The sequence below is a fragment of the Capra hircus genome, chromosome 6, assembly GCF_001704415.2.
Source record: "Capra hircus breed San Clemente chromosome 6, ASM170441v1, whole genome shotgun sequence".
NCBI classification, from domain to species: domain Eukaryota; kingdom Metazoa; phylum Chordata; class Mammalia; order Artiodactyla; family Bovidae; genus Capra; species Capra hircus.
In genome coordinates this window covers 103,750,725-103,761,783 of record NC_030813.1, presented here as the reverse complement: position 1 = coordinate 103,761,783, position 11,059 = coordinate 103,750,725, and the positions used below count along the sequence as shown (strand labels likewise).

Here is an 11,059-nt window from a genome sequence, read left to right as displayed (position 1 = left end):
ATACTGAGTGAATATATATTCAGAATGAGAGAAGATCAGAACAAATTATATTTTTAAAACTTGATGAATTCCACAAAATCACAAATACAAAAAAAAAAAATGTGATTAAGTCAATAAATTGCCTAACCACTCCTGTAATTCATTGTTCTAATGTTGCTCCACTTACTGCTGCATCTGACGGCTGAGAGATGTCCATGGACCAGTCTCTGGCTCTGCAACGCTTGCCTCTCCTCCTTGCTGGGCAAACAGCCCATCTGGGTGCACTTCTGGTGCCCGGTGCTATGGGGCACATTTGTGTTGGGTCCCCTGGCCTGAGCTCCAGGTCACAGTGCAGGGGAGTCGGCACGGGAGTGGCCATTTGTGCCTGGATGGCTGGAGATACCTCCACTGCACATATGCCCATCCCCACTGAACACAACTCAACCTACCCTAATCCATATCCCAGATAAGCCCACAGCCTCCCAGGGTCACCTGGTGAACATCACTAACTTTGTGGTAAATTCACATCTGAGGAGTATGTTTCTTAAAGCCAGTCATCTCCATGGATGGAGGAAGGGAGCCAGTTAGCATGCTCAGTTCAGAGAAGAAATCAGGTAGTTTCTCCCTCCACTGGGGGAGAATGAGTAAGGAAGAGGCCGAGAGCCCCCCTGTTCCCCGCCCCCCCAGCCCCAGAGAGTGGGCACCTCTCCTTCTATGGGGACATAAGTAGTGGGAGATAAGCACTCTCTGCTCCTTGCAAAATGCCTCCTTTACAGCAGTTGGCATGGTGTGTAGTTTGGGTAATAATACCTGACCTTCCCCCTCTAATATATACCCACTGCATTCTCCTCACTAGCATGATGCCTAGTACAAAACAGGCACTCCTTAGATACTTGGTGGAAGTAAAAAGGGAGGGAGGGAGGGAGGAACGGAATTTCAATTTAGTAGAAGCCTTTTTGTTCAGGAATCCTCTTCTTGCTCTCTTGCTTCATGAGTTGAAGTCCCTGGAGGAGAACTTGAAGCCAACGATTCTGAATGCACTGGCCCTCACTGTACACACCGCAACCCATACTGCAGGGCGGCTCTGGTGTCCCGGGGCCAGGTGCTATGCAACACGTTTGTGTTGGGTCCCCTGGCCTGAGCTCCATGTCCCAGTGCAGGGGAGTTGGCACAGGAGCGACCATCTCTGCTGGGACGGGTACCATAGCACCGTGCACTGGAGCCAACCTACAGTGTGTGGATTGCAGACTCATGGGCTTCGTGTTGGTTTAGCTTGAAACTGGCTGCAGTGAGAGTGTCTGCACCAGAGAAGTCGGCCCTTTGCCAGCCATCCTCCTCCTCTTCCCGTCCTTGGTCTCAGGATCGAACACTCCCCAAATCACGATCGGCTCCCTCTGCTCCCTCCTCTGTGTCCCCCACCACCTAACGAGTCCTTGTTAAAGTAAGCACCGCTGTCTGGTTACCATGAGGGGAAGGTCCAAGCATGTGCACCCAACCAGCCGCCACTTAAATGCCAACACCCCAGTCCGGGAATGGGCCATTGATTTTATTTTTTCACAAGCTTTGAATTCAGAAATAAGAGTCACAATAAGTCAGTCGTTAAGTAAAAATGGGAGTGATTACAAAGGAAAACTATGTACAAAACTTTAAAAATCTGACTGCTCCATCATCCGCCTTGGAGGGACCAGGACACGGGCACCGGGAGCAGCCGTGGCCCCACCGTCCTCAGCCCTGAATGCGGGCGGGAGACCCCTTTCTGAGGGTGAACCTGGCTCGGCCTGCAGTCCGGAGCTGGCTGGAAGGACACACACGGACCGGAAAGACATGGCGAGCTACCGGCGCCACGGAGACCAGGGTTCCTGACACAGGACGCAGATGATGCTTCTCAGTAAGCAGGTGGGCGTGGGGGGCTCTCTTGGCCGGGAGAACCCACCCAGGATCTCACCGGGGGTGTGGGGGGTGGGCCGATGAGGACATACTTTCCTTGTGAGAGATCTGGAGTTGCCCCCCGCGGGGGCTTGAGGTCTGGGCTTCGTGTCTGTCTACCTGGGTCTTCGGGCTGTCTTCCATCAGACGCACGCATGGACTCGCATACATAACTTAGTAACATGCATCAACTATCCTAGAACAGCTAGAGGGGTGCAAGGGAACCACTCGGAGAACCATGGAGCCCGTGGCGTCAGGAGTGGGAGGGAACAGTACAAGACAAGGTCAGAACCTGTGTTCACTAAGGAGGGGCCTGTGGAGACGCCATGCTCTGAGGTGGACTCAGATGAACACACGACTGTGGGCAGGGGATTTCCAAGCAAACACACCACACTAGTACCACTTCTTCCTAAACCAAAAAAAGGGAAAGAACATCATTCCATCTCCCTCCCCCCTCCATCAGTACCAAACACAACTGTGGGCTTCCAAACACTGACAGGGTAAGGGATGGACGTCCTTCCCAGAATCCTTCACTCTGGCTCATCCGTGCTGCGCCTTCACCCAAGGCTGGTGATGTTGGAGCGGCCGCCAGGGGGCGCCACGATGCGGTGGCCGGTGCGCCGCGGGTTGTTGTCATCTATCTGGGCGCCTGGGGAGAGACACGGCCAGTCACTCGGAGATCTGTGGACACCAGCTCCGCCGGCTGTTCATGCCCTCTCGTGTCATGTCCCCATGTCAGGCCCTTGGGACATGCAGCCCTTATCTTGACCAGCCCTCCATCCTCCCGACCCTGCAGTCCAGGGTGACGGCTGGGAAGGCTCCCTGACCTCCACGGGGTCCAGTGCTCTCTCTTCTGTGCCCCACGAGGTCCCGGGGCCACCCTCCTGCAGCACGGACCACTCTGTTTTCTTTTCTTGTCTGGCCTCATGTTCTTGCAACAGGGGAAAGGGATAGTTGCTCAATCGTGTCTGACTTTGTGACCCCACGAACTATACAGTACATGGAATTCTCCAGGCCAGAATACTGGAGTGGGTAGCCTATCCCTTCTCCAGCGGATCTTCCCAACCCAGGAATCGAACCAGGTGTCTCCTGCCTTGCAGGCGGATTCTTTAGCAACTGAGCTATCAGGGAAGCCTAAAATAGGGGGACAAATAATTATTGATTGCCTACTATGTGCAGGCACAGACTTGGTGCTTAAGCCTATGTTGTTGAGTTCAGGGCACAGAGCAGTCCTGTGAAAGGGGTGTTGTTTTACCCCCAATTTACAGATGACAAATTTGAGGCTCAGGTCACCCCTTGTAGGGGCACCACTGGAGGGCAGAAAAGCCCGAATTCTAGCCCCAAGTGGTCCGTCCCCAAAGTCCAACGTTCCCAAGGTGTTTTATGTGTTACATGTGGGGGCACATGTATGGGCATGCATGTGTGCCTGTGTGTGAACACTCAGAGCTGGATTTACCCACCCCGTTTGCCACAGGCAGATCTGCATGGAGGTAGGGACAGCCTTTTTTGTTTTAAATCTGCAAAGCTAACCATCCATTCCAATCTCATGCATTCTCTTGCAGTTAAAGATTTAAAATTCCAGCACTAAGCTGTGCCGGCACTCAAAGAATATGTATTAAGTAAATATTGAAAGCTGGATAATGCTGGGGAGGAGGAGTATTGTGGGGAGGGTCCGGTCAGAAGATTTTCCTTCCAGAACAAATGGGCTCAGGGAAGGCAAGAAGGTCTGGATTGAGGGACCCCTTAATTCATGTCCCCCATTGCATGATCCCTGAATTATTGTGGTAGGTGGTCACCCCCACAATTTAAACTGGTATTTGAACTGGTATCTTCTCTCTGTCCTTCCATTCTCCCTTTTGCCAACCATACTGCCTTTCTATTTAACTGCCCTTCACTCCTGCTGGACCACAAGTCAGCCCACTGACAAAACTCAGCTCTGTTTTTGTACAGCCCCTGAACTAAGAATAGTTTTTGCATTTTTTAATGGTCTTAGATTTTGCCTCTTCGCTCAAAAAACTTAAAATATTTACTATCTGGCCTTTTAAGAAAAAGTCTGCCAACCTCTGGACTAGACTGAGGCTGTCCAGCCATGTCTTGTTCATCATCATCTTCCTAGTAAGTAACCCATGCTAACGCCTCAATCGAAATTCCAAGGTCCCAACACATGCACGCCTGCCCTCGTGTGGTGAGCTGATAAAACTGCAGACACGCATCCCAAGAGCCTTCGGAAAGGCTGAGGGACCGCAGGAACTTCTGATTTTTGTCCACACACATTCGCTGAGCATCAAGCCCTGGCATTTTGACACTGAATGTTTTGGGGCCTTCATTTCCTCCTTAAATAAGTGTGAATAATATGACTCTACACACAGGGCTGCTGTGAGGCTGAAACAGTCATGAGCGTGTGATAAACCACCATGGATGGGACTAGCTAAAGATCTGACCCAGAAGATACACCTAGCAAAGGCAGCTACTGTGACTTCCCCTCCATGCTCAGCTTCATGGTGGACCCAAGTGCGTTATGGACAAGCACATGGACAATTTAAGCAGATTCTTCATAAACCAGGGTCATGTACCTCTATGCTGCCCCCACGGACCTCCTCTGCTTTCTGCACAACCCCGGGAGGAAGGGAGGAGGGGATTCCCCCACTCCCATCTTTGGTTCCTTAAGTGTCTGAGGCTGTGGGTCTGTTTCTCAGGAGTTCTGGGCGCTGGGAGCCACTGCAGGATGGGGACCCTTGGCTGCTGTAGCTTCTCACCTGATAAGCTGAAGTTGGACTGGTGGAGGTTTCTGATGGGTGGAGGCTGGTGTTTGGAAGGCGAGGATTTGACAGAAGGAGCGGGAGTTGCATATTTGGGTGTGGCTGGCACCTCGTACACAGGCCCATCATACATGCCCCTGGGAACCCCTTGCAACCCAGAAACCTGAGAGAAGGGTGAGAATAGCAATTGATTGACAAGATGCACACATGCATTCCCACGTGCAGGAGAGTGACCTGTGGTCTCCCTGGGAATATGCACAAGTGTGCACACACATGCTTGCACACACGCCACACACAGGCACACATTCACATCCACCAGCATACCTAAATACACTCACACACACGTGTGCACACATGCATATGCATGCACACACCATACACCCCCACTCCACATACACATAATTCACACATATGTGTATATACACACACACAAGCCTGGATACCAACTAACATGCATAATACACACGCCACATGCATACACACAATTTTACACATGTATGTGCATGCCTACATACATACACTAACACACACATATAATGCACACATCACACATGCGTACATACAATCTAACACACATTCATATAAAGACAGGCATGCACGCACTCACATGCATACACACACACACAGCTTCCTGCAGAACTCCAAAGCCATTTCCAAGAGGAAAACACTTTCCCTGACATCCCCACGAGGACCCCTGAACCGAGGACTGGGGGCATCCGAGGGCCTGTCTTCACTGTGGATTAGGGGATGTTGGGTAGTTTGTTTGGAAGGTGATCCCAGACAGATGGAGAAAGGATGAGAGGGTCACCTCTAACGGCAGCTGGCTCAGAGCAACTGCAGACACAAACCTCTGCTGGGACCCAGAAGTGAATGGGCCAAGGACCCCAGCTCTCTGCATGGGTTGAGGGCTGCCCCAGGGGACAGAGCCCTGAGCAGAGAAGCTAAAACCTGCAGGGGCTCAGGTGGGAGGCTGGGAGCCCACCAGTGGGCTCAGAGCCGCCCAGAGGTCTGTGGGCGTCTGCCTTAGGTACTGGGAGACAGCGTGTGGCCAGGGACACAAGCAGGTCCCCAGTGTGAGTCAGTGACAGCGCCCCAGCCTCACACCCGCTTCCCTCCTCCGTTGCACAGGGGATGGCACCGCGACCCCAGTCCTCGGCTCCCTCCTCCTACACAGGAGGAAGGGGAGGCTCAGGCAGAGGCCCTGGACCATCACCTTGTTCCGGATCCTTATACGCTGGTAGAGGTACTCGGGGAAGGGCTTCCTGGGAATGAAGCGGCCCATGCCCTTGTTGACGTTGATATTGCCATCCTCGAAGACGATCTTGCCCTGGCTGATGACCACCAGCGGGGAGCCGTGGCACTCCATGCCTTCAAAGATGTTGTACTCCACGGCCTGCAGGGCAAGACCACGGGTTTAATCAGCTCCCCAGGCTTTTCTCTGCATGAGCCCTGTTCATCCTGATGGCGATTCTGCTACACAGGCTATCACAGGCACTTTCCAGTGTTTATTCTTTCTGGGAAACACCTTAGCGCCATGTAATATTCCTTTGCATGCTCTTTCATTTGTATAATCAGCCCCTCACTGTTAAACTTTCATGTTGCTGGTGGTTTTATATAATGTAACTAATACCCTCTGAGGATCTTGAATGTGAATGGGGTCCCAGGAGTTAGGAAATGCAGCCACTCTGGCTAACACGGATATTTTGGGGTCTCATTTTAAAAACATTCTTTAGGACAGTTTCCTAAAATTAAATTACTGGGTCACAGGGATATGAGCTTTTTAAAGGCATTCATTGTAGACTGCCAAATAATTTTCTGAAGGCATCAGATGGGCTGACATGACATTAGCAACAGGGGACTATTTAGTGATTTCATGTCTATGAAATCCCCCCCAGCACTGGGTAAGGTCATTTTTATTTTTTCTGTCTTTTTACAAAATAATTTGAAAGACAAATCATTTCCTTAAAACGTAACGCACGCCTTTCATAATTCCTAAAGTGACTATAACTAACACCAGCCACACTCTCTGATTATTCAAAAAGTAGGTCATGTAGACAGTAAAAATTCCAACTGTACAAAAGATACATCATTTTAAAAAGTAGGTCTGTCTTCACCCTCAGACTGAGAAGCCTGCCTCACAGTGGCATTCCCCCACTGGGGAATTCTTCCGAGGCTCAGGATAAACTGCCCACAATGTCACATTCTGTATTTCACAACCACATAGAGTTTGGGCTTTTTTGGCTTTGTTTTTTAATGTTAGTTTTTAATTTTGGGCCACACAATGTGGCTTCTGGGATCTCGGTTCCCCAACCAGGGACCAAACCTACAGCCTCAGCAGTGAAAGCGCAGAGTCCGAACCGCTGGACCACCAAGGAATTTCCACAACCACACAGAGTTTTAGAAGCTAATAAAACTGCTGCATTACTTAAAGGCGCTATATGAACAAAGTAAAATTCAAACCGTACAAACGACTATTGTATATAACCTGTCGTCACGTCCATCCTGGGCCCCCAGGTATTTTCTGCTTGTGAATAACTCTCTCGTGTTCCAGGGGCTCTGTACACAGATTTTTCACTTTTGCTTTTCTTCTTACCTACGAGAATGTTCCTGTCAGCACATCTCGTGGGTTAAAAATGTCCTGACATTCCTTAAAATGCTGAACTGGATTCCACCCCAGGGACATAATCAGTTCAGTTCAGTCGCTCAGTCGTGTCTGACTCTGTGACCCCAGGAACTGCAGCAGGCCAGGGACGTAATATCATTTACTTATTCAGTTTCCAGGGACAAACATGAGGGTCATATCCCTGCTTTTGCTAAAAAGTAGGATAAATACACATGGGTGTCCACACAGGCATATGTGAACATCTTCCTCGACATGGTGTTTGGGCCAAAGCATAAATGGATTTTAACCTAGATTTGCCCTTCGAAAAGGCAGCACTGATTTACATTCCCAGTGAAACCCCATCAGTCGGTTGGCCTCCTTGTCGGACCTCATCTCTGCCCTTGTAAACCCCTGCGTCTCAGTCACTGGTGCGGGTGAAAACATGTTACTACGATGATTTGTATTTGGTTAATTACACATAAGGTCAGGTCTGTTTTTGAATGAATAGAAACCCTTTGTGTACTTCTTCTCGTGTCACTGAGCTTTACGCTCCTTTTTCTATTAGGCTCTTGGTATTTTCTTTAATGGTTTCTAAGGACATAGTCAATGCTCAAAAAATTTCTTGTCTGCGAGAGCTTGAATAGAATTTGTATCCTACTGTTGTGTGAAAATTGTATAAACCTTAATTATGTTGAAATAGTTTATAGTGGTTTTCAGGTCTACGATATCCTTCTACTTCTCTGTATATTCATTCTATTCATTTTTGAGAGTTTGATACTGAAAATCCAACTACAAATCTTAATTTATCGACTTAAAAAAATAATTGTAATATATAGCGTATTTTCCAAGTCTCTTGTTACCATACTTTCATAAAATAAAAATTATAAAAATTAAAATACATTAAAAAATTTTCTCCCTTTGTTTGTATTCCCAATACTTCCCCTGTTCATCTTCTGCCTTTAGATGGCATATAAAGTAGTAAGTATTATTACCTGCTGCAATATAAAGGTTTTTTTTTTTCTTGGTTTTATTTGTATGTAGTCAGTGGCCAAACAGACCAGTCTTCTCCTTCATAGCTTCTACGTTTTGTGTCTTGCTTAGGTCTTCCCACCTTCAAAATGATCATTTTTTAAAATAGGTATCATTCTAGTTCTTTCATAGCTTCACTCTATTTCAGTCTTTGACCCATTTCCGTTTGTCTTGCAGTCAAGAGTACAGTAGAGGTCTAGCCCTATGAGCCAAGTATTCAAACACAATTGACTGAATAACTGTCTTTGTCTAATTTCAACTGTCTCCTTTGTTGGATATCAAATTCTTGTATGTAGTCAGTCTATTACGTGGCTCTCTTTTCTCTTTCTCTAATACCAAACTGTGTGGATCACAATAAACTGTGGAAAATTCTGAAAGAGATGGGAATACCAGACCACCTGACCTGCCTCTTGAAAAACCTGTATGCAGGTCAGGAAGCAACAGTTAGAACTGGACACAGAATAACAGACTGGTTCCAAATAGGAAAAGGAGTACATCAAGGCTGTATATTGTCGCCCTGCTTATTTAACTTCTATGCAGAGTTCATCATGAGAAATGCTGGGATGGATGAAGCACAAGCTGGAATCATGATTGCCGGGAGAAATATCAAACCTCAGATATGCAGATGAAGTGAAGTGAAGTCGCTCAGTCGTGTCTGACTGTTTGCAACCAAATGGACTGTAGTCTACCAGGCTCCTCCATCCATGGGATTTTCCATATAAGAGTACTGGAGTGGGTTGCCATTTCCGTCTCCAGGGGAAATTCCCAACCCAGGGATCGAACCCAGGTCTCCCGCATTGTAGGCAGACATTTTACCGTCTTAGCCACCAGGGAAGCGTATGTGCAGATGATACCGCCCTTGTGGCAGAAAGTGAAGAACTAAAGAGTCTCTTGATGAAAGTGAAAGAGGAGAGTGAAAAAGGTGGCTTAAAGCTCAACATTCAGAAAACTAAGATCATGGCATCCAGTCACATTACTTCATGGGAAATAGATGGGGAAACAGTGGAAACAGTGGCTGATTCTATTTTTCTGGGCTCCAAAATCACTGCAGATGGTGATTGCAGCCATGAAATTAAAAGATGCTTACTCCTTGGAAGGAAAGTTATGACCAACCTAGACAGCATATTAAAAAGCAGAGACATTACTTTGCCAACAAAGGTCCATCTAGTCAAGGCTCTGGTTTTTCCAGTAGTCATGTATGGATGTGAGAGTTGGACTATAAAGAGGGCTGAGCACAGAAGAATTGATGCTTTTAAACCATGGTGCTGGAAAAGACTCTTGAGAGTCCCTTGGACTGCAAGGAGATCCAACCAGTCCATCCTAAAGGAGATCAGTCCTGGGTGTTCATTGGTAGGACTGATGTTAAAGCTGAAACTCCAGTACTTTGGCCACCTCATGCGAAGAGCTGACTCATTTGAAAAGACCCTGATGTTGGGAAAGATGGAGGGCAGGAGGAGAAGGGGATGACAGCAGATGAGATGGCTAGATGGTATCACCGACTCAATGGACATGAGTTTGGGTAAACTCCGAGAGTTGGTAATGGACAGGGAGGCCTGGCGTGCTGTAGTTCATGGGGTTGCAAAGAGTCGGACACGACTGAGTGACTGAACTGAACTGAATATCACTATCTTGATGATTGTAGCTTTATAACATGATTTAATAACCGGGCTGATTAGCACTGGTTCTTTCATTTTTTTCAGAAATGTTTTGGCTATTCTCACATTTTCCATCCAGGAACTCAGATTTTCTAATTAAAAAACAACTCCATTATTTTTATGAGAAGATGACTTCAGCTTTATAGATTAAATTAGAAAGAATGGATATTTTTATTCTATTGAATCTTTTTTTAGCATAGAAGAAATTGCATTTTTGGAACTCTTCAGTTTTGACTATTATTAAAACAAGAATTTGATTCCCATTCTGTTTTTCCAAGTGCTCTATAATTATCTCACAGTGAAGGTATCGATTCTTTATATTGATTTGGAATCAGCCTTATTGTTTGTGATGGTTTTTAGGTGTGGACTCAGTGCTTCAGGGAAATAATCAGATTGATTTTCTACAAACAGATGTTAATACTACACCTTGGACTCTTCGTGGCCACTGCCTCCCAGGACCCAGGCAGATGATCTGTTTTCAGTTTTAACATTTGCTCATCTAATGTGTCCTGAGTCACTCGGAAGTGATCCTGCTAGGCAGTAATTTATAATATTTTTTGAAGCCTAAATGTGGTTTGCAAATGCCAAAAAGTGGTGCAAGAAGCAAATTACTAACTCCAGTCGAAACTAGCCAGCTGCACACTCACTCAGCCCAGTACGATCTGCTGTCTTCTTAGTGGAGTGAGTGAGTGAAGTCGCTCAGTCATGTCTGACTCTTTGCGACCCCATGGACTGTAGCCTACCAAGCTCCTCTGTCCATGGGATTTTCCAGGCAATAGTACTGGAGTGGATTGCCATTTCCTTCTCCAGGGGATCTTCCCGACCCAGGGATCAAACCTAGGTCTCCCGCATTGTAGACAGACACTTTATCGTCTGAGTCACCAGTGAAGTCAGTTAAAAGCCACAGTGGCATTCCTCACTTGGGGAATTCTATGAGGCTCAGGTTATATCACCCACACAGAATTAAGAGCAGAGTCAGCTGAGAATGCTGCCAGGAACCCCGGAGACCGAGGGAGAAAGAGATGAGGGGGAGAGAGGAGAGAGAGAGAGAGAGATGCTAGAACAGTTCAGCTGAGCCTGCTTCAAACCCCTCTCCCAACCTCTCCAAC

The 11,059-nt window shown here is 47.4% G+C and overlaps 1 protein-coding gene across 2 annotated transcripts in view; it reads right to left on the bottom strand.

The window, feature by feature from the left end:
• The window catches only part of CRMP1 (collapsin response mediator protein 1), a 64,564-nt gene continuing 55,009 nt past the window's right edge, over window positions 1,505–11,059 (bottom strand). For both annotated transcript variants that reach the window (XM_018049714.1, XM_018049715.1), the window contains exons 12-14: window positions 5,878–6,057; window positions 4,662–4,827; window positions 1,505–2,554 (exon numbers count right to left, since the gene is read on the bottom strand). In XM_018049714.1, the coding sequence (XP_017905203.1) occupies window positions 2,463–2,554; window positions 4,662–4,827; window positions 5,878–6,057 (438 nt within the window). In that variant the 3' untranslated portion in view covers window positions 1,505–2,462. The remainder of the gene's footprint in view (window positions 2,555–4,661; window positions 4,828–5,877; window positions 6,058–11,059) is intronic.